We start from the raw sequence: 25,065 nt of genomic DNA on the forward strand, positions 1-25,065 counted from the left end.
GACTGCATCTCCTCGTGCTCACTCTCTCTGTCCATATCCCCTTCCGTCCAATTTCCTCCTTCCCATCCTCTCCTCCTTTCTCCCTCTTCATCTCCTCCACCCATATCTCCCTGTCCATCTCATTCTCCCCTATCTCTCCCTGTTCATTTCCTCCTCTGCCTTCATCAGCTGCCCATCTCCTCTTCTGCCCTCACTCTCTGCCCCCACTCTCTTGTCAGTCTCTTCCTCTGCCCAACTCTTCCTATGCCCTCTCTCTCTGTCCAACTTCACCTTTTCCTACACACCTTGTCCATCTTCTTGTCCCCCTTCAATTTGTGTTGATTTCCTCCTGTCCCAATCTTTCTATCTTGTCTCCTGGCCCCCTTCCTCTCCTTTCCCATCTCCTTCTGTCATTCTCACTTTTCCTTTTTCCCTTTTCCAGTTCCTCTTCTCCTATTGGCTCCTTTCCCTATCCGTTTACTTCTCCCCCCTGTCTATATTCATTTCCTTCTCCCCTTCTTCCATAACCATCTTCTGCCCCCCCCCCCCTCTCTCTCTGTTTCTTCTCTTCTGTCCCAGTCGATCTCCTCTTCCTCCTTCTTGCTACAGTGATCTTCTGCCCCTCCCCATCCTCCATTCCCACCCCATCTCTCTGTATGACCCCATCCCGCCCACCTCTCAGTGCCCCTTTTCTTGTACACTTTCTCTGTCCCCCCCATCTAGCCCCAATCCCTTTCTGTCTATTCTCTGCTCTAACCATCTCAACCTTTCTCCTAGCCATCACCATTAGCATGTGTACCCCTGCACAACAGGTTGATGAAATAGGCCGACACTACTCCAGCATTGACGCGACGTTAAACACTAACAACCACCACCACCACCACCACTACCACCACCACCACCACTACCACCACCACCACCACTACCACTACCACTACCACTACCACTACCACTACCACTACCACTACCACTACCACTACCACTACCACCACCACCAGAGGTTGAAAATTATCTGCACCTTACGTTTAGGCTTTTGAAAATTATCTGACCCTGACGTTTAAACTGCTTTGTGAAGCAGATCGATAAGTCCAGCCGATACTATTCTCAACTGACCTGCTTTTCATGCAGGGTCCTTATGTGGCAGAGGTTGAAAAAAACACATATTTGCTCATACCTGTGATTCTATTGGATATAGGTTATAAATCCCACAGTGCTGATTCTCTTTAAGTTTGTTGTTTGTGTGCCAGTTTTAGTTCAGATCGATGAGACGGTTTGGGAGGAAACCCCATACATACTTACACTCCATTATATATATATATATATATATATATATATATATATATATGTGTGTGTGTGTGTGTGTGTGTGTGTGTGTGTGTGTGTGTGTGTGTGTGTGTGTGTGTGTGTGTGTGTGTGTGTGCGCGCGCGCTTAATAATGAACAAGAACATAGGAATGTGAATAAGCTCTATGAACAGCACTGTGAACACACTACCTTAGCCAAAGTAGACATCAAGCCAACATCCACAACAGTAGCACAGGTTTAAATTATATGTGAACTATTGCTCCCAATGATGAAGAGATGGTAACATAAAAGAAATTATTTACACTAAAATTTAATTGTGATGGGCGACTCAAGGAACAGAAGGAAAAGTAGTAGGAGATCATGGACTGTTGTGAAGGAATTTAACATGAATCCACCTGGCTGAATTTTGCACAGAGCATCATTTAATCATTGTTAACACTTAGTCTAGTATTCATGTAAGAAATTTATGTAAGTACAAAAGAGGTGGGGACACAGGAAGGTTTTAGATTGACTATATAATGGTAAGGCAGAGATTTTGTACTCATTTTTAAACTTTAAGATGTTCCCATGGCAGTTGTCAACTCAAAACATAATTTATTGATTATGAGAGCTACGTATAAATAATTACATGAGAGAAGATGTACTTCTTAGCCAAGATTGCTTCGTAACAGCTTTTATTATCAGTTACCGATTTCGGTAAGTATGGGTACGATATTCGGATCTGTGAACATATTTATGCAATGTGAAATAATACAGAGGTAAAATTAGGTGTAGTGGAAAGTACACTGTAATAACCAAACCGTGTTACAACATACCTCAATAAAAGATTATGACGTGTCTCCTATACCAGCTGTACCAGTACTCTTTCTCAAACATTGCCAGGTATGTGATGGATGAGGTGAACCATCGGCAAGTCATGGTTAAAACCACGATATACAGAGTATTTTTGCAATTGCTGGCATCTCACACCACACACCAACACCACTGTACACTTCGTTAAAATCAGGGCACTGCAACACTGGCAGATCGTGGCCGGTACTGGCCGGAAAGTTGGCTGTTGGCACCGACAGGTGTCGCTAGTACATTCGTGTAATTCTTACTTAAAATTATTTATGTATTTTAATTGTAGCACGGTTCCTGTTACGCGTCGACAAAAGATTACAAACACCTTCTTCTAAAATTATTGTAAAATACAGGGTGCGGCAGAACCGATGTATACAGATTTTTTTTATTTTCTAAATTAGTAAAATACACCATTTTACATTCATTTAGTTTTGAAAACTATGTCCTCAAGATGGCGGCAGTTAGCATCAGTACATTGTTGTAGACGATCTCTGAAGCTTCGTGCAGGTCTTGCACACACATCGCGGGGTTTGGCATTCACCTCGTCAATAATCCGCTCTTTCAGCTCTGGTAGGGTGTGAGGGTGGCTTTTGAAAACCTTTTCCTTCAGATATCCCCAAAGAAAGTAGTCACAAATGCTCAAATCTGGTGACCGCGCAGGCCACCCGACATCACCCCTCAATGGCGCGAGGCGTCCCGGAAATATTTCTTTCTAAACATCAAGTGAAATTCGAGATGTGTGAGCAGTAGCTTCATCCTGTTCGAACCACGAGTCGCTCAGTGCATGTTCTTCAGCAGTCTAGTCCATTCTGGGTTGCAGAAAAGTTTTTAAGATTGAAACACAACTTGTGGAATTCACTGTCGTGGTCACTCTTTCCTCCTCAGAAATTAGCGATCACAAATCTGTTGTTTTCATAATAAGCGCGAACGGCAAAACCACGATGTGCACCGGTCCAGACCATGTTGGCTACTGAAATGCGGTCAACGACTGAACTAAGGGAGACCACGTGCAACTGCCTACACCCACCACAGCCCCAGCGGCCATCGATAGAAACTGCTTAGTCAGTTCTGCCGCACCCTGTAGTTATTAAAACAGAAACTAAAATTTATGTTCAGTAGCTCAAGTGCCTCTATGTAGGAGCTAATTTTGCAGCTTTGTGCAATTTCCACGAACTGATGTACGATAGACTGCTGTATGACTACACTTTGTAATTTATAAAAACCTGCAGAGACAATTGTAAAATAATTAAAATTATAAAAATATGCAGTAGTAAAGTTACAAGGTGGACTTCCGGCGTGTCATTTGGACAGCAGTCAGTGGTGTGGACGACAGACGAAGCAATGACAACGTATGCATATAATAAAATAATTACAGTGATAATGGATACCACGTTTAATTCACGCAGTAACAACAGCTAGACAATGTGACTGTCCATCAGATTCACGCTCTGTGGCTACATTGTGTTGCAGATGTCTACTACTTGAAAAAATGTATACTCACCACGATGATACAACTAGATAGGCTAAAGTCAATGAGTTAACAGAACGTTAAACAAATCTCAAAAATATGAAAAAAAACTCCAGGTGATGAACAAATTAAATTTGCGCATAAAAACCCCACAAAACGCTCGTTCATTATATTCTGTTAAGTATTTTGCCGTGAGCCGTATTTGTCTTCATTGTCCGGAATTCCTATCATTATTTGGTAGTACAACGTGAATTTAATTTGTTCACCACCTAACTTTTTTGATTTTCATATTTGTTTAACGTGTTGTTAACTCATATAAATATAAACATCTTCCGCTATTCTGTACAGTTACACCGCAGACATATCATCTCATGGTATTCAGGCTGCTATTGGAATGCTTTCGCCATTGTCGAACTTAACACCCTAGAAACATATGCAGCGATCCTTCTACCACAGAGGATCTGTCCCTCGTTAAAATCATCAGAGGATCAATTCCAATTACAAAATGATCTGGTGAGAATTTCTGTATGGTGCGAAAAGTGGCAATTGGCACTAAAGAAAGAAAAGTGCGAGATCTTCCACATGGGTACTAAAAGAAATCCGATAAATTTTGGGTATGCGATAAATCACACAAATCTAAGAAATGTCAGTTCGGCTAAATACCTAGGAATTACAATTACGAGCAAGTTAAATTGGAAAGACCGCATAGATAATATTGTGGGGAAGGCGAAACAAAGACTGCGCTTTGTTGGCAGAACACTTAGAAGATGCGACGAACTCACTAAAGAGACAGCCTACATTACACTTGTCCGTCCTCTGCTGGGATATTGCTGCGCGGTATGGGATCCTTACCAGGTAGGATTGATGGATGACATCGAAAAAGTGCAAAGAACTGCAGCTCGTTTCGTGTTATCGCGCGTCAGGGGTGAGAGTGTCACTGATATACGCGAGTTGGGGTGGCAGTCACTGAAACTCGATTTTCTTTGCGGCGAGGTCTATTTACGAAATTTCAATCACCAAATTTCTCTTCCAAATGCGAAAATATTTTGTTGACACCGACCTACATAGGGAGAAATGATCATCATAATAAAATAAGAGAAATCAGAGTTCGAACTGAAGGTTTAGATGTTCCTTTTTCCCACGCGCCATTGGAGAGTGGAATGGTAGAGAACTAGTACGAAAATGGTTCGGTGAACCCTCTACCAGACACGTTACTGTGAATTGCAGAGTAACCATGTAGTTGTAGAAACAGTTATAACTTTTAGGTTCTCGATTCGGAAGCAAATGTGTAGCGATTTCACCACATCTCTCCGCCCTTAACCCCCCCCCTCCCCCCGCACATCCCCTCCCCTCCCCCCGCCCATCCCCTCCCCTCCCCTCCCCGCGTTATGGCACATAGATAGTACCTTCAAGATGAATACTTGCCACTGCGTGCAACAGTGCTCATAATTCAGTGCTCACTCAGAGTATCTAATTTAGGTGCCATTCATTGCATATTCTGGAGAGTTTCTGAGGACCTATTTTGAAATTATAACAAGTTTTCAAAGCTAATATCTTCATAAATTGTAATCTGACGTCGTTATTGTCTTTTAGATAATGGATGCATAACACTGAGAACATTGCTAGTAGATAAACCAACAATGAGTGGACAACGGTTTCCATTCAAAGCTGAGTAGTGTAGACTACTGCTCAACAAGTCTTCTAACAAACCGTATACTAAAGTCTGCAGGAAAACTGAATATTCCACGTGTAGTTCCTTGTATCTGAGACAGTAAAGTGCCTGCTATCAGGCTATTTTTCATGTAGTCGAGAAAAACAAAAACAGCTGACTAGTTTAACGAGTACGAGGACGGAGTACAAGCTGAAGGCGTTATCGAATGATGATACGACGTGGGCAAGCGGTTTTTCTAGCGGAGCTGTTAGTTTTTCTTCCAAAGCTCATCCCACTCCAGTCCATCATTCTGAAAAAAGGAAATGAATCTAAAGCCTTTTTAGACTTGAACAAACTAGAGGTACTACTTTTCTGCACCCTGATCTCTTTTTAGTGTTTCTACTGCTTGTTTCTTGGTTCGTGTGTAATTCGTAATTCGACTTGCCAATTAAATTGATAAAATATTTTGATCGTAATACTGACAGTACCCCTCTGTTGAGCCCAAATTTTTATGATTTTGGCGTCTTTATAGTTACGCGATGTATATGTTTCTCGACTCAAGTTGTGGATCATTGACTCTTACAATTTTGTAAGACTCTCCGTGTTGCCCGTGCGTCTTGTAACGCCTGCCACTGAAATTCATTGAGAATTTCTGCGACACACACACTATAACTAAACAAGCTCTTCGCGATCTTGCCACGCTTCTTGGATCCCTTTAATCCAACGTGATAAGGGCCCCAACCGACGAACATCATACAAGAATTGGTCGGACGAGGCTAATGTAAGCCGTCTCTAACGTGCGTAGATTACACATTGTTAGAATTCTTCCAAAAAATTGAGTCTTGTTATTTACTTCATACACAGTTAGCTTTGTATGTTTATTCCGTTTTAAATCACCCCAGACAGACATTCATAGATACATTATGGTTGTCATTCCAATGACTGATCGCTGATCGCGTAGTCGAACAATATGGAATCTTTCATTTATTCACACACTTTACATTAAATTTATTTTGTGCATCAGACGCTGACCATCTCCAAATCTCTCTGCATTTGGAGAACGTTTGGGGAGAAGATAAGTTTGTGGCACAACTGGAGTAGAAGAAGGGATCGGTTGGAAGGACATGTTCTGAGGCATCAAGGGATCACCAATTTAGTATTGGAGGGCAGCGTGGAGGGTAAAAACCGTAGAGGGAGACCAAGAGAGGAATACACTAAGCAGATGTAGAAGAATGTAGGTTGCAACACGTACTGGGAAATGAAGCAGCTTGCACAGGATAGAGTAGCATGGAGAGCTTCATCAAACCAGTCTCAGGACTGAGGACTACAACAACAACAACAACAACAACAACAACAACTACTACTAGTACTACTACTACTACTACTACTACTTTTTGAACATCCTGTATGTTGATAGAAGGGTCAGTGAGTGTGTGTACAGTATAAATGAGTGCCGCGAACGCAGTTATGTAACCAGGAATTCCCGAATTCTCAGAAAATTTCAACCTTGTGGTCCTCCCCCTGCCAATATCGCCCCATTTATTGTTTAGTTTCCATTCCTGCTCAGCTGTCTATTCGTTTCCTGAGATCAATGTGACTTTCCACTGAAATGAAATGCACACCTCTCAGTAATTCCGTTTTGTATCATAGAAGTCAAAGCATGGAACAGCACACAGTCAAAAGTCCGATTACGTGCAACAGTAATGGAACTCGTTTTCATTGTTTCATCTAGTAGTCTGAAAAAGATTTTAGTGTCTGTACCAGACAAAGGTTGGTCTTACGGAATTGTTGCTCAATACACAAACTACTACGCATCTCCTTATGATTTCCTCCCATACAGCGTCGCCAGCATTCCAGTCCATTCCCGTGTTGTAGTAGTAGTCGTGTTCGTCTTCTTCTTCCTCCTCCCCCCCCCCCCCCCTCCTTCGTCTTATTGTTTTCCTAACCGCTGTACAAAATGAGAAGGATGAGTTTAATAAATTAACGCAACATATTAACTGTTCGGTAAACATGAATGAAAGTGCAAGAGCATCTTGCCAAACGTGCACAGAAAATTGAATGTCAAATGGAATGAGGTCATCTTGACAATAGTACAACATGGGGGTTGGTTCCGCAAAACGACAAAGTTGAAGGACTAACTAGCAGCTACGGCGGGCTGTGGTGTTACACATTACAGTATGACCTGGACTCATATGGATTAGTTCTCACGGGGAGAATCCCTGGAATCTGTAAGAAGGACGAAGCGTGATGAGATAGCCCAGGAGTTTGGTGTTGCTCACAGCTTTGTTTCACGTGAGTAGGTAGCGTTCTGAACCGAAGGCACGGCTGCCCGAAGGACAGAAGGTTATCAAACACGATCAACTACAGCAGCCCACGATTGCTGTACTGTGCTACAAGCAAGAAGCTCTCTTCGAAAAGCGGGTGCAACTGCGACCACATTTAACAAGATACAGGGTCTCCACACTCGAAAATGGCACGGCGACTTCGTGAGGTTAGTCTCTTTGTCCGGCGACCAGTATATTGTGATGCGTTCATATCCGCACATCGGCGGTACCGTTTGCTATGGGGCCAGGACCACAGGGAGTAGACGAATGTGGACTGCGGTCACGTGGTGTTCTCGGATGAGAGGAAGTTCCGTCAGAGTAATGATTCCTTACCAACCCTCATACGGCGATAGGCGGGTACACACAATGCAGGCAGGAACATCGCCTGACGTGGTCGTGTTTTGCATGGGCGTACTGGCCTCCAAATCTTTGAGCGCGGTACAGTCAGTCACTGGTCAACGTTAGTGTGAAATTGTACTGCTTTGTCATAATGCGTCTTTTGAGGGTTATATTAGGCACTGTCTTCATTTTTATGGATGACGGGCGACCGCATGGATCTGCGCAAGTGGAAAAGCTGTTGGGACGAGATTATTTATATTTGGCGAATGAACTAGCCTGCCCGTTCCCTCCGACATAAATCCCGTCGGGCAAGTATGGGATGGGCTGGGGAGACGTATTGCAGCGTGTCGACATGCACCAACGGCCATCCAGAAGTTGTTTGACAAGCTTGTAGAGGAGAGGAACGTCCCAGCACAAGCACTCCTGAGGAATCTTACGGCCAGCACAGGAGAACCCAGCAGAGCATGCATTGCCGCCAGTGCTGGTCACACATCCTATTAAGAACCATGTATGCCGTTTTATAATGTGCAATGGCTCGTCATAAATCAGAACGTGTCGCTTCTGTCCGTCTCATCACACATTTCTTTCAGTTTCCGTCTGTATTTTATTGTAGCAGTTTTTTTTATGTGGTGTCCAAATTTCATCGAGCTGTGTTATTTGACAGTGACATATCACGTGGTAGTTACTTTGCACATAAGTTTTTCGTATCAGTATATTTCTGTCACGTTCTTCCCCTTTTCTTTTTGCCCTTCCCCATATCTCTGGTCTATCATAAAGCTGCGACCACAACGAAAATTCTATCTGCATCCACGCCTACATCTTCTATACTCTGCAAACCACTGTGAAGCGCATGGCGTAGGGTACGTCCCATTGTACCAGTTATTAGGGATCTTCCCGTTCCATTCACGTACGGAGCGCGGGAAGAGTGATGGTTGAAGTGTCCCAGTGCGTGCTGTAATCACTTGAATTTTCCTCACGATTCCTATTGGAACGATAAGTAGGGGGTTGTAGTTTATTCCTAGAGTAATCATTTAGAGCAGGTTCCTGAAACTTCTTAAGTAGGCTCTCTCGGGGTATTGCACGTCTGTCATCAAGAGTGTGCCAGTTCATATGAAATATTTCTTCCGGAGACATATTAAACCTGAACTTTATCTATGATAATGAACAGAAGCCAAACCAGTTAATTAAAATATATACCAATGCCAGGATCTCAACCTGAGTGTTGTGCTCAATTGGTAGATGCACTAACAACTTCGGCACCCTGGCACTGCCGGTAACACTGCTGTACGTATTACTGTCGTGCCGCCCTCCTCCAATACTAAAGAAAGGGGACTTAAAAGTGGGCTGAGGTGTGAATTGGGGTTGTATTAGGCGGGGAGACGTACTAGGGTAATCCGTCTAGGTGGGTAAGCCGCAGTTATTAACGCACCTACCTAATGAACAGGAGATCCAGGTCAAATCCTGGATTTGGTACAAATGTCAATTGATTGCTTTGCCAATTCAGTTTCTTCAGCATATATGTGACACTCTCCCACAGGTGAAAAAAACCTGTGACCGTTCATGCTGCTCTTTTCTGCACGCATTCGATATCCCTATTTGGTATGGATCCCACACACTTGAGCAGTATTCCAGAATGGGTTGCACGAATGATTTTTAGGCATTCTCCTTTGCAGACTGACTGCATTTTCCCGGTATTCAAGGAATAAACCAAACCTAGCACGTGCCGTACCCACGACCGAGCTTATGTGATCATTCCATTAACGAAACTGAGGGCACGCGATTCACCTGCCTTACCATTCCTCGAGCGTTTGAGTAGTTGGGGTTGTGGGAAGAGCGTTTGACTGGTAGATGAGTGACTGTGGACACTGGGAAATTGTAGCAGCTTTAATGATGGACGCAAGTGACGTCAGTGCATTTGGACGCAGGCCCACTGTGCGGCGTACTTTTCCGGCCTTGCGCGGGCAACCCGAAGCTGGCGGAGCGACTTCGGGCGCAGCTGGAGGCGGCGGGCGACGCCGACTTGGAGGCCGCAGGGGACCCGGCGACGGCGGCGCAGCTGCTGCGCGCCTGGCTGCGAGAGCTGCCGCAGCCGCTGCTGCCGCCGGCGGCCGTCGCCGCGCTGCTGCGCGCGCACGACTGTGAGTACCCGCCTCAGGCTCTGCCCTTCCCGCTTCCCGCTTCTCGCTGCTACGGGGGCTGCCCAGAAAGTAACAGACGTTTTGGTCCAATGCGGCGATGGGCGGGGCCACAGCCGCCGTCGAAGCTCCCCGCAGTGCGCATCCAGCGGTGGTAGCGGGTGGGCTTCCTCTGCTGCTTTGCTTTCCGTCACGCGTTAAAATGTGCGCTGCAGTAGAAAATCCAGCCACTTCTGAGGTGCGTTCTGTTATTAGGTTTTCGTTGGCAAAAAACTGCAATCCAACTGAAATTCGTCGCCACCTATGTGACGTGTACTGAAAAGGAATAATGAGTGAAAGCCGAGTGAGGCAGTGGTGTATTGATCTTAAGAATCACCGTATGCAGTGAGGACATCAACGGTTGTCCTAGCTTTCTGACTAACGAAATGTTGATGGAAATCAACTATTGATGGAAATAAACTATAATCAACTATTGATGGAAATAAACTATAATCAACTATTGATGGAAATAAACTATAATCAACTATTGATGGAAATCAACTATAATCAACTATTGATGGAAATCAACAACAAAATTCGTGAACAGACTGCCTATTGGCTTCTGTCTCGGGTTCTTCGGCCGACGTTCATCTAAAGATTTTACTGACGTTTTGCCAGCACGAGTGGGTGGCATTGTCAAAGCTTCACCCTACACTGCCGGTGGTGAACTGAAGCCGAGCTTGCGGCGGCAGACTGTATGTACCTGGTGCGCCAAGATCCGAGGGCTTCTCCGCGGTCATTTCCGCTGCGGTTCTCCTCTTGCTACCTGCGACGGTCGTTCGCTGCAGTACGGGAAGGTTGGTTGGTTCAAATGGCTCTGAGCACTATGGAACAACATCTGTGGTCATCAGTCCCCTCGAACTTACAACTACTTAAACCTAACTAACCAAAGGACATAACACACATCCATGCCCGAGGCAGGATTCGAACCTGCGACCGTAGCGCTCACGCGGTTCCAGACTGTAGTGCCTAGCACCGCACGGCCATAGCAGTACGGGAAGACAGGATCTGTTTACCTTAAAAAATACAAGAACACGCGAACAGTTTGAACAAGAAAGAGGAAAGCCTTAAGGTAAACGGATCCTCGCTTCCCGTACTGCAGCGAACGACCGTCGCAGGTAGAAAGAGGAGAACCGCACCGGGTATGAGCGCGGAGAAGCCCTCGGACGTTGGCGCGCCAGGTACATATAGTCTGCGGCTGCAAGCTCGGCTCCAGTTCACCACCGGCAGTGGAGGGTGAAGCTTTGACAATGCTAGCCACTCGTGCTGGCGAAACGTCAGTAAAATCTATAGATGAACGTCGGCCGAAGAACCCGAGACAGAAGCCAAGAGGCAGTTTGTCAGCAAGTGGCCACTAGGGCCTTAAAAATTTTGTAAAATTTGTGCAAATCGCTGTTTCACGATGACAAACTTTCGCTACATTTTCCTCAAATTTAATGGAGTTTCGCGCATGAAATTACGGTGTAGGAGCTTAGTTACCACAAATTTTGTACTTGCAGGGTTCCTAAAATTCTAACTTTCTCTGCAGCACTGACCTTCCTCGAACATCATCCGGAAAAGTGGCAACACCGTTATCTACCGTATTATTAACAGGGGACGAGACATAAATGAAGCGTGTCAACTGTAAAACAAAAAGGCAGTCGATGGAATGTGGAAGCAAAACACCAAAGCAGCGTTTGCGAATGCTGTCAGCAAAAAGAATCATGGCTACTGTGTTTTGAGACCATTCAAGGGTCTGATTCTCGTTGATTTCCTTAAACGCTACACAACAATTAACTCAGAGAGGTATTGTCAAACACTGACCAAATTAACACGGACGACACAAAAACAAGCGTCGGGAAAAACTTTGCGCAAAAGTCTCTTTTCTTTCACGACACTGCGCGTACAAAGGTCGAGAGCTGGTACGGGTTTTGGATGGGAGGTTTGATCACCCACCGTACAGCCCGGATTTGACGCCTACCGAGTGCCAGCTCTTCCCAGAAGCGAACACATTGCTCGTTGCACAATGGTTTGATACTGACGCCGAACTGCATGCCGGTATAAACCAGTGGTTTCAATCGCAGGTACTGGAAAACTTGTACCATAGCGTAACTATCTTAATTTGAAGGGCAGTTGTATAGAAACCTAGCTTAAGAGAGCGTGCCTTTGAAATGATCATAATAAAATTTGTTTTTCCGTGTTGTTAATTTCCTTATTTTAAAACTTCTGTTATTTTCCTGGGTAGCCTTCATATACACGCAGTTCAACAATATGCCAGTAACAAAAGAGCCCTGCTTATTCCACCTAAATAACAAGCTTGCCAACGTAAACCTTAATATCGACTTCAGTGGAGCACAATGAAATCACAGTCCGCATCCTAAATATAGCTACACACCAGACAAAGCCAGGAGACATTTCCATAATCTCGTGTAACGCCGCCTGTAGCACAATAATGGCCTCAGTTCGACGAGGAAGAGTTTTCACACGTTCCTTCAGCTGTGACACAGCGAGCTGAATCCACTCGTTTAGGATTAGATTCCGTACATCTATCTACGTCTATGGTCCGCAAGTCACGACAGGGTGTGTGGCGCAAGGTACTGTGTGTGCCACTGTCGCTTATTACTTTTCCTGTTCGAGTTGCGAATGAACAACAGGAAGAACGTTCGTCGGTAAGCTCTTCCGTGGTGGTGGTGGTGGTGGTGGTGGTGGTGGTGGTGTATGAATAGGGCGCTCAACAGCGAGGTTCAGTCCCTTTACTAAACTGCTGCGTGGCGATTGTGGTTTTCTTTTGTGAAAAGTATGTAACAGATAGTAAATAATACAATGTAATCCTCAGACACCACTTCCTGGAATACTATCGCTCATACAGAATCACTTTCACACAGGACACCAAAGGATGTATGCCTGAAGGAGGGTTCGGGATTAAAATACATAGTATGTAACTGCACAATATGTAAAATAGTGTAACAGGAAGTGTGCCTGGTTGCTCAGTGGAAAATAAAAGATGAAGCAAGCACCCTGGAAAAACGTTAAACTCTTGTTTGAGCTTGAATGTGTCTAACTTTATCGCTATGTTTTTTTTTGTTATTTCTTTTTAGCGAGATACAAGGTGGGATCAAAAAGTAACAAGATTTTTTTTTAAATTTGCTGGCTTTAAACATCCGATTTTCAATTTTTTATTTATATTCTTGGTACACATGGTCGTGATAAATATTTCCATTTTTATCTGTTCTGAATATTTTGTTTATTGTTTACTGTCAGAAACGTTATACATGTTTCCAGTGCTCGGCGAATTTTTACTTTAAAAAATATGGATTTAAGAATTTGCATCAAATTTTGCTTGAAGGAATAAAGAAAATGGTTCTGGAAAATTGCCGAGTCACCATCAGAGAGGCTGCTAATGATGTCTGCATATCCTTTGGCTCACGACAAGCAAGTTTTTCGGGTGTTTTGGGCATGGAACGTGTAGCAGAAAAGTTTGTTCCGAAATTGTTAAATTTCGACAAAAAACGATGTCGCGTGGATATCCTCATGAAATGCTGAATGAAGTCTACAACAATCCAGAACTTCTTAAGAAGGTTAGTCTTAGAAACGATCACGAAACATAGGTATACGGGGTATGATGTCAGAAACCAAGGCCCAATCGTCCCTTTAGAAACTACCTGAAGATTAAAGACCGAAAAAAAAATCCGACAAGTTCGAACACACATGAAGGCTCTACCCACCGTTTTTCTTTTTTTCTTTTGTCACAATGGGATATGGAATAATGAGTTTCTTACTTAAGATCGTACTATCAATAACGAATACTACCTGTAAGTTGTGGTCTATTGGCATGAAGCAATCCGAGAAAAACGGCCAGAATTGTGGCAGAACCACTCGTGATAATGCTCCCGTCTACACATCAAGGTTTGTTCGTGATTCGCCGGACTTGGCCCGTTGCGACTTCTCTCTAGTCCGGAGGCTGAAGAGAACCTGGAACGGACATCCTTTTGCCGCCATTGATGAGATGCAACCTGATCGCTGAAGGGGGTGAACTCCATAGTGAAAAGCGAGTTCCAGAACTGCTTCCAAGACTGGAAAATGCGCGGGCACCAGTGTGTTATATCTGAGGGGGATTACTTTGAAGGGGACAAAGATGATTTTGAAGAATAAAGAGACGTTCTTTAAGAAAAACTAAAATTTACGTTACGTTTTGATACACCAACAGTCCCAAAAGTTCAGAGACTGACTTTACTCCTGGTCTATAAGCGACGTTGGAGCAGTAACATAAATAGCAGATGTGTATTCGACCAGGCAGTTGTGAACAGACTGTGTTAAGTACTGACTGGGCATGCGGCCCTAGTACATCGTCATTGTGTCACAAGTCGCTATGGAGAAATGAAATGAACATCCCTAAATAAAGTATTCAAAACGTTTTCCAGAATCTTTTGAAGAAGGGAAAAAACTTTGTGCTTTGTTTGCACCGCGCACCGTGTCTCCCGAACAAAAAAAAAGAAGGCAGCATTTCATTTCCGGAAAAAAAGTCTCGGGTCCCCATACCTGCTGATTTCAATAGTAATATACCACCAATCGACAGATCCGCAAATTCACGTAAAGCGTCAGTGCTGGGATGATATAACCGACATTCAAGACAGTGCAATGCGCGAGTTTAAAAACTTCCGAAAGATAGAGTTTTCTGACATTTCACATAAATAAATGAAAGTTATGTGCGTTGTACTCAAGTGGAAGAAGAAGGAGGAGGGTGTGGAGAGACTATATAGAACATCTGAAGCATTAAAACGACCGTCATAATTTTCCTCTATCTTGTATTAATCCATTATCGAAATCTTTTGCAATGCCTGGAAACGTAGGAAGAAGCAATATATTTCTTGAAATCTTCCAGGAAAATGTATCCTCGGAATTTTGACAGTAAACTACACCCTGATACAGAACGCCTCTATAGTAGGGTCCCCCATTGGAATTGAGCATCTCCGTGGCACTTTCCCGCTTACTAAATGAACCTGTTCAAAATGGTTCAAATGGCTCTGAGCACTATGGGACTTAACAGCTATGGTCATCAGACCCCTAGAAATTAGAACTACTTAAACCTAACTAACCTAAGGACATCACACAACACCCAGTCATCACGAGGCAGAGAAAATCCCTGACCCCGCCGGGAATCGAACCCTGGAACCCGGGAAATGAACCTGTAACGAAATACAACTTTCTTCTGTGGCCTTCTCTCTTTCCTGTATCAACTCTATCTGGTGCGGCTTGCAGACTGATGAGCAATATTTGAAGTATTGACCGAACTGGGGGTCTACGTTCATCCTTCAGTGCGACATATTTTTCACAACGATGGATGAATTGACGGGGACCACGTTTGTAGAAGAAATTATGGTTATTCAAGAAATGTTTCATGCAGGAAGTAACCTCGCTGTCACTCTGTAAATGGCTGCCACACTATTGCTTCTTCATCCGAGAACAGAGAAAGAAGCCATTTTGTGCCATATCGCACGATCGCGGGGTGTGAACTTTATAGCTCATAGTAGCAACAAGTGTAGCTGTGCCCTGTATAGAACGAGCAGGGCCGCTGATGTGCAGAAAAACTCCCCATGGGCAGCTTTCCTCGACACTTCCACTTGATAGCCTCCCTTAACCCCATCAAGAGATTTTGGTGGTACACTCCTCTTATGGTTTGCTCCTTACGAACATAATCTTTTACCATCGCAACATGGCAGTCTCAAAGAGCACTAAGTACCTCCTTGCCCGGTGATTGTTGGGTCTTTACCCGTTTCGGCGGTGACGATTACCATGTTCCCTTTGCTTCCCTTGGTCTTTTATCTTGGGGTCATACTGATAAACTCAGACAGTACTCGTCCGTGGTGATGGGGTGACAAAAGAAGTCATATTTATTTGCCTCACACAGCTGCAATATTTTCGCTGCTACCGAAAACTAATTACCGTACAGTACTACACTTCATCCACGGCCTGTGCCAGTTCGTTTCGTGTCGCCTATCGTCGTACCACGGTAATTCAGGTTGGAATTTCAGTGTATACAAGGGCTGCGGACATAACTTGCAAACAAATAAATACGTAACTTTATACCTTTTGAGATGATAGAACTGTGTTACTACCCTTCGTGGCGTAGAATTCGTACGATGCCTGAAGTGCCTCTTCCTGGCATTTTGTTCGTGGAACTTGACAGTTACATCATGTTTCCCATACCACAACAAGTTTTGGTGGCTGCTACTATCATTATGAAAAAACGCAAAATACGGGGAAAGAAAGAATTCTAGCTCCGAATAACAAAATTTCGATTGAGTTTAGATTTCCATTACCTTCACGAAACACATCGAATAAGCATAGAGCATCAGATCTTTTTTCAGTTTGAATCGCATATTTTTAACGTCATTTATCGAACTCTGCACAACACTGATACTTCATACCACACAAAAAAATTAGTGGCCTAGGGGTCACGTCAGGCAGTTACCGTGTAATACCATTTCTTGCCATCATAATGGCCTACTGGAAGGAAGAGGGTTCGCTAGTTTTTTCAAGTATGTCATGTACAGCTGAATCAATTCATTGACGATTAGAGCTGGTAGAGCTACCAAATTCAGGAGGTGTTGATCCCTACGTTTCACGCGGTGTTAGAAATAGTCTCAGACGTTTCCTATAGGATTAAGAGAGGGCGATTTAGAGAGATAAGGGAGGTGCTGTAGAGTGCCTGTGTTCATCAAAGTTAGAACGTATGCATGCAGCCCTGTAAACACAGCTATTGTCATTTTGGGATATGTATGAATGGTCCCAAGTCAGCCTATAAACGTCCTTCCCCTCCGTCTCCGTCTCCACCTCACCCTCGTATCCCTCCAAACCACACTCACGCCCACCTGAAATAAACTTTTGACACACTGCTGTTGAAAGGGATCATTGGTCAGTCGGTGCACTTGTCGAACACGACTCAGAATGTCAATGTCATAAAGTTGCTGTCATAATGTCAATCATAATGTGGTTAAAATGGTCCTATGTTCATTGACAGTAACAATTTCTGCGAGGTGTGTGAGAAAAATAATGAGCCAGGTGTTTTTATCTACCACAGTTTCCTCTCTTTTTTCCCCCCAAACAACAGTATTGTCCTCTTCAGCTTAGTACCCTTCGGCATCTATACACCGGCGGGGTCGTTGTTCCTAGTTTTGGTAGCAGGCTTCAACTGGTGCGGCTTTCAACATTTTGGTTACACCGTTTCGAATATTCTCTTGAATCCCAAAATGAGGTCCCTTTAATACTTTTTCAGTTTCGGGAAAAGAAAGAAAGTTAGAAGGACAGATCAGGTGAACAGGGGGGGGGGGGGGGGGAACAGTAGGAATGTCGTTTGAGAAAGTGTCCGTTTGACATGGGGCGTTATTATGATGCAGCATCCACTTGTGTGCAATGTCCAGGAGGACATCTTTCTAATACTTGGTTGACATTTTGTCCTGGAGGAACAAATTCTTTATGCAATGGACCCTCGGTGTCAAAAAAGCGAATCAGCATTGTTTTGATCTTTGATTTGCTCATTCGAGCTTTCTTCGAACGAGGAGACGTCTCAGTGTACCACTCCCCCCCCCCCCCCCCCCCCTTTTGCCTTCGCACTCAAAAATCTAGTGATCACACGACTGAACCATTCGTTGGTAGTCCGAGCAAAAAGATGAACGCACAAGTTTCTTTGGTCGCCCTTTTGCTCAGTAGTGGGGTTTTTCAGCGCCATTTTGGTACAAACCCTTCACACGTGAAAAACTGCGGTCAAAACTTGATGTACGGCGAAAGTGTTGAAGAGGTGACCTATCATTCTTATTGTTCAAAAGTCGGTCTATGTGAGCTAGGTTCATTTTCAACATGTTGTTCCGCCTTCCAAAAATGATTTGTGCTAGCGAAAAATTTGTGCTCTTGATAAGGGATGTCGCCCGTAGGCCTGTTTCACCTTTTCAGACGTCACACGCGCGGATTCCCGAAGCTTAACACAAAACTTGATGGCATAACTTTGCTCTAAATTCCACTATTCCACTTTCGTAACACTTCGTATTTTCAGATGGAAACTCCCCCCCACCCCACCCCCACCCCCACCCACCCATTTTGTTGCGTATTAGTCTTCTACACCACAAAAATATGTACGGCTCACTCGAACCACTGTTTCCCATTCGTGGTAGAGGGCGCTGTAATCGACAGAAATAAAATGTGCCTGTTTTTGCACCTAAAAACCGACGCACTTGATTCTTCATTTCATTTACAGTGTAAATGTAAATTGTGTTCTAACGGTTGATATATATGTTCGCAATTTACTTTAGTGTTGCAAATGTGTTTGTGCAGTGCAAATAATATGGCTAGTCATTGACATGTCCGGCAAATAAGCGACTAGTGTGGTAGTCTTCTGTTCCGTACTGGTTTGAGTGTTGGTGGCCCCCTCGAACCCCGCCGTCAGGTTGACTAATTTAGACGTGTGTTTTCATCCAACCGTTGTAACTCTCGCGCTGGCCGCTACGCGACTACCGTCGGAATATAAACCAGAACCGCTGTAATAAGGTAAAATGTTCAGTAAGCGATAGTTACAGGCGCACCTGCCATGGACGCTCGTCGAAAGCAAGCACCTTAATGGTGATGGACAAAGGAGTCAATGATAGTAAGCAGTCTGGTGGGAACAGAAAACTATTACACCCATGTCGTCGTTCCTGGATGACGCTAAAGATAGTTAATAACCAGACATCTAAACGGCTAACCATTTTTGTACAGTCAAATTTGCAATCTAAGTTAAATTTCGAACATTTATATAACTATTTAGAAAACAAAGGTTTACATTTACATCGTAAATTAAGTGTAGAATCTAATGCATCAGTTCTTAATGCAGAGACAGACTTTATTTTTGTCGATTGCAGTGCCATCACGGATGTAAAACAATAGTTTGAGTAAACCGTACGTATTTTTTGTCGTTGAATCCAAATATGCAGTAAAAATGTGGGTTCCCATTTGAAAATGGGAAACTGACCCCGCCCACGCAGGAGGGGTGGTTAGTAGGTGAGCACTTGTGACACAGAGAAACGTCCCACTTTACTAGTACTAACTTTTGACGTATAACATTTTTTTCGTACCTTGCCTGGTTCTCGAGTTGTCTCAAGTTAAAATGTACACGATGTATATAAGCAGCTTTCGAATGGAAGTAAAAGGTTGAATTTTGATGACCTATTCCTCTACAATGAGCGCCGGAGGATACATAGTGTACCAACATAAAATCCCCACCCATGCGTGTTTTGTTTTCCCCACACGTGGTGTACGAGAACGACGAATGTCTTCACGCTTCCACTCCGACGGGAAAGTCTTTAATTTTACCGTCACAGTCAACAGATCAGGTCTATGTACAAGAGTGATATGTTACTAATCATCGTGGAAAGTGTACTCTCTTCATGCACACTGCTTTCTTGCAGTGCGTTTCACTGGAAGTCACGAAGTCTTTCTATGACCCCTTAAAGAGTGGTGAGTGGATCTGTAGAGGGACCAACAGTTTGATGAAATTATCCTCAGAAGTGATCTAAGTACACTGTATATAGAGATTTTTATGCGGTTAATCTCTTCTCATTTAAGTCTTGTAGGACGATCATCGAATATAGTGTCTAGCAGAAGAACAGGGTCGTACCATGTCTCATAAATCAAGAACTCTTTCCCCAGGAGGGAGTATTGGAACAATACTCGAAATATTTAACTGTCATGTATTTTTTCTTTCTGTAATCGAAATTAAAAAAGTATCCTCATCGTGCAGTCAATCTGCGCATCATCGTGATGAGACATTATTATTATTAGTACTATTATTTACAGAATGCAGCTTCATTACACCATAGTAACACACAAATAATGCAGATGGTAAGATTTTACATGGATAACACCTCGTAAAATATTGTAGGGACTTTCATTCCAAGATGAAGATTGTTAATTTCCGTGAAAGTGTCTTGGCGAGGAAATTGGTGCACCACTCAGACACGGAAGCGGACTTTTTCGATATATTTCACCATCATATAATTCGTCGAAAAGTTATCGTATGCTATCCTGATATCGAGAGTCATTTATCTGACGTACAGACAGCATCTTTGATGTAGTCTCCATGTGCGTCATTGATGTTCAGCGGTAGGTAGACTTCAAGGTTTTCCATATCCGGATGAAACCGGGCAACGCGATGCTGTCACCTTGCTGGGATTTGTGGCATTCTCTCTACGTCTGCTGTACTCTTACCACATTGTAGTTGGGCTCAGACACCTCAAACCCTTATCTTGAGCAACAAAAGATGTCCGCTTTGAACTTCAAACACGAGCAGTAGCTAGCAGTCTCCTGCCGGACCGAACTGGTTAGAACGTGTTCCATCCACTTTTAAATTTATGGTCGTGTTTTTCATGAGAGTACAGAGGCAATTCAAACAATTCTCTTGGATTGTCTGCCATTACAGTCTCCATTTCGTGACTACACATGCTCTGGTTATTGTTCGATCTTTGAGCGTGAACGTGTGCTCATCATCGATAAAAATTCTGTCAGTCGCTCTGAAACAGCGTAGGACATCGTCGTGTGCTGCAAAACGATGGCACATTTCTGGGTAGATAACTCGTTCCGTTATTAACGGACCCCAACACACTCATCGTTGATCACAAATTGGCTCTGAGCACTAAGGAACTTAACTTCTGAGGTCATCAGTCCCCTAGAAATTAGAACTATTTAAACCTAACTAACCTAAGGACATTGCACACATCCATGCCCGAGGCAGGATTCGAATCTGCGACCGTAGCGGTCACGCGGTTCCAAACTGAAGCGCTTAGAACCGCACGGCCACACCGGCCGGCCGTTGACCACAGCCAGTACAGATGCAAACAGTCGGCCAAATGAATACTACAGCTAAGCGCCTTGTAAGGATTGAGATAATTACAGATGCAACGGTAATTGTGCGAGACAAAGATGGTGGAGCAAATCTGACGTAGTTCTGCTGGAGGGCAATTCTGATATTCTCTGGAGGGCCTTACGAAAACTATGGAAGACGATAGTGATACGGGCCGTCGGACGGTAATTGTCACGTTAATTCTCCCCATTGCTTAACGACGGCACCATCTCATCGCTTTGTAAGCGGATTGAAGAGCTGAAAAATTTAGGACCGGGAATGACATTTAGGTTAAACCGAACTGTACGGTCAATATATAAAACTGTATTCAACCGGACAACCGTTTTGACGCGTTTTGTCTTCCTTCGAGTTAAGTACCAGCTTATCCAATCGTTACGAAAATATTTATAAATTAAAGTCGAATTTGAATAATGGTCCACTTTTCAGTATTCCCCTTCATAGAGCGTTCCGAGACTGAAACGCTGCGATAAGTTTTAGTACGAAAGTTACAACCAAACGGGAAGCAGTCACCTAAACTACAGATTACAATACGGACACCTAATCAGTTGCGCTACCACGCATAGAAATAAGAACTGACTGTCTAAAAGTCGCGCGGCGTTGCAGTTATGCAGAAGTGTTCTCTCTTTCCTGACGTGACCGCCGATGCATTCCCGATTGTTATCTTCTCTATCGACGACATGGAACTCTTAATAGACATTATTGCCAACTCAACTGATAAATCCGCGTAGCATGTGCAGATCGAATGGTTGCTAGCGCAGATATACCACTTCCCACTTCTGTTAAGTTGCTACTGACTTATTCAAGCAGATTGATTTGATCCCATTATAGCCGTCCGAAGTGTTTTTTCGTAATCTATCCTCGTCTATAGCTGAGGTCACTACTCCGCTCTTGTGCGGTGGCGCTAGGCTCTGTGGTAGACAGTTCTAATCTTGGTGGAGAAAGAAATATTGATTGCTGGTATTTGGTCGCAAAGAGGAAGAGAAGTAGCGGCATATTCATCTGTAGTATTTGGCCGGCAAGGAGGAAGAGACTGCATTATGCAGTTCGTAATCACCAGCCTTTGTGCATTAAATTAGACTAAAATCATGTGCGTCATTCTCTAATTACGTTTCCCACCGGCCTGAAAACTAGAGTTCCTAGAAAAACGGGTTTAAAGTTTTGGGTAACATTTTTTGCAGGTAAGTTAAATGTACCTTCAGTCAGCGATTCCTGGACTATACGGCAATCCTTCCAGATCCAAAAGGAGGTCTTCCTCAGTGTTTGTAGCCATGGCGGTCTTTCGGGCCTCTTGGCAGCTTCAGTCATCTGCTTTTCTTTTTGCTCGACATGCTTTTAATCTGCTTTTGTGCGGAAGTTATAACAGGCTGGTCCAACCTGAAGTTTGAGCACTGTTCATAATTTCCATAACGTCTGTTAGGCCATCGTTCAGATTACATATCGCCAATTTCTTTCCGTCTATGAACGCTTTTCCGAGACACTTTTTCACATAACGTCTTACAACTCCATAATTGAGTTTCTGGCGAACTTGAGATGCCTACAACAATAAAATAGACATCCCACGGTTTATTTTAAGGAAAACAAAAACAAAAATCTTTTTTTTTGAAATTTTTAAAGGGGAGTATCACTTAAGGATGTAATATAAAGCTATGTGTGTGTGTGTGGGGGGGGGGGGGGGGTTGTCCACATGTTAGGGATCTCCTCCCAAATCTTTGGATCGATATCAACCAAATTTGGTACAGAAACAGAAGGCCTCAAGAATATTAACATTTTAGTGTTTATAACCTCCTACCTCGAATAAGACCAGAGATATGGGCAAAAATGTGTTTACTCAGCCCCTGGCATATAGTCTGTCCTGCACACCAGACATGTTATGTGGGACCAGCATTGGCCTGATTTATCGACCTGCTTTGTATGGCGGCCTGTAGGTCAGGGACAAATAAATGAACTTCAATCCCCTCGTGTCCAGCCTCCCCTTCATGACAGCTGTGTTGTGGTAGTAGTATTGGCCTGCTTTATTGAAATGTGTTGCAGGGGCTACAAGTGCCAACGAGCACAGCTGGGGATGGGTTGAGATGATAGAGCAGGGGATGGCAGAGTGGGGAAGGGGAGGAAATGGACAGAAAGAGGGAAGGATAGGCAGATGCTTGGGGCAGGTCGAAGGAGAGGGGGGAAGGCAGAGATTGGAAAGAGAGAGAGGGAGGAGGATATGGTGAGTGGGTGAGAAGAACGCAATGGAGAGATGGAGGCAGTGGGGAGGAGGACATGTAGACATGCTGCTAGGCATGTTTAGTCCACACGTAAGTGTCGTCGATGTTTTCTGAAAACTTAACAGGTAACGTTATCGAAAATGCAAATTTCTTCTTGTGAAACGCTGTTTGTTACAGTTAGAGCATCAGTATTTCGCGCAAGGACAAAAAGGTCGATTACGTAACAGTAGTTCTTGAACCGACTCGTCGAGACAGTTGTTCCTGCATTGCTGCACTCGTCAGTGGAACAAGAAAGAGTGGGAATAGTAATTGTACAGTACATAGAGGCTTACATAGTAAACTCTGAATACCGAACCTGCTAAAAAGCTGGTTTACACAGTGTCTCAGAGGTAGATCTGACGTCATGGAGAACTGAGCATCAAATCGTCAGTTACAAGTGCCGACAGTGTTCTTTCGTAGAGGCCCATCCATCTATTTCCAGGTGACATGGCACATTTTCACTAATAGCCTCCATACCGATACAATGTTATACTTATCTTTGTTTTCTTGAACGTGGTAGCATTTTGTAAACTATAAAATTATTACTTATGCAGTTTGTAATTGGGTTGATTATATGTTTGTCTCCTCCGCTTTTCCGTGATGGGATACACCTGCATAACTGGATGACCGTGACGAGTTTTGAGACACAGTCATAAGCGTCTCAGCAGACGGGGGGCGGGAGGGTGGTGGCAAGGACGCCCAGCACATCCTACGTGCTTTCCCCCCCCCCCCCCCCCCTCCGCCCCCGAGATCTGTCCACCGTAGTGGCCACCTCGGTTACTGACTGCACTTGGAGGTCGTTCCAAGATGTGGCAGGCGGCGAGAGACATCACCAACCGCCGATCGTAAGGCCTCCCCGTTTCGTCTGTCAAACAGGCTTCAAGCCGACAAAGATCCTGAGCCAGATGTTGTCGCTTGTCCTGTTTCAGAAGGAGTGTGGGATAACTGGTAGCTGGGAGCCCCAACGTTAGGCACATAGTGGGGCTCAATAGGGATACGGGTTGCCAAGTAACGGAAGATGTCGTGTGTGCACTGTGTTTGCATACAGGGTGTTGTCAACTGCAGATGGTGGCTCATGTCGGTACTAATGATGGTGCCGCTTTGGATCGGTTTCGGGGGGCTATCTCAAGTGGTAATGGCAGCTAGTGTTGCTTGTGAAATGAAAGCAGAGCTCACGATCTGTAGCATCGTCGACACGACCGACTGCGGACCATTGGTGCACAGCCGAATGGAGGATCAGAATCAGTCTCGGACGGTTCTGCAACCGTATAGGCTCCAGATTCGTCGAGCCATTCATGCATGTCCAAAGGAACAGACTCTGCGGCGACCACAGCCGTTACGAAACACATCAAATGAATTCGTAATTGCGATTAAGGACTACCATGAGCTGTAGAACAGAATGACGACAGCGAAAATTTGTTCAAAAATGGTTCAAATGGCTCTGAACACTATGGGACTTAACTTCTGAGGTCATTAGTCACCTAGAACTTAGAATTACTTAAACCTAACTAACCTAAGGACATCACACACACCCATGCCCGAGGCAGGATTCGAACCTGCGACCGTAGCGGTCGCGCGGTTCCAGACTGTAGCGCCCAGAACCCCTCGGCCACCTCGGCCGACCGAAAATTTGTGCCGGATCCGGATTCGAACCCGGATTTCCCGCTAAGCAAGCGGTCACCTTACCATTTGGCCAGGGCCACACCCAAATCTCCCTATGTCGTAGACGCATGTTTGACAACATACGGAGGTGTACACTGGGGTCGTTCGCTCTTTCTATTTTGCTGTTTTTTTTTGTTTCACTGTTCAGTAGATCTTTTTCCTGTTTTCACGCTAGGTCTGTGTTCAGTTTTGGATGCGATTGGGAGTT

The 25,065-nt window shown here is 44.2% G+C and overlaps 1 protein-coding gene across 1 annotated transcript in view; it reads left to right on the plus strand.

Moving 5' to 3' along the window:
- The window catches only part of LOC126285356 (protein FAM13A), a 128,961-nt gene that overhangs the window by 942 nt on the left and 102,954 nt on the right, over nucleotides 1–25,065 (plus strand). Inside the window, exon 2 of the mRNA XM_049984675.1 lies at nucleotides 9,834–10,046. Coding sequence (XP_049840632.1) covers nucleotides 9,834–10,046 — 213 coding nt within the window. The remainder of the gene's footprint in view (nucleotides 1–9,833; nucleotides 10,047–25,065) is intronic.

The sequence above is a fragment of the Schistocerca gregaria genome, chromosome 8 (genome assembly GCF_023897955.1).
Source record: "Schistocerca gregaria isolate iqSchGreg1 chromosome 8, iqSchGreg1.2, whole genome shotgun sequence".
Lineage (NCBI taxonomy): Eukaryota > Metazoa > Arthropoda > Insecta > Orthoptera > Acrididae > Schistocerca > Schistocerca gregaria.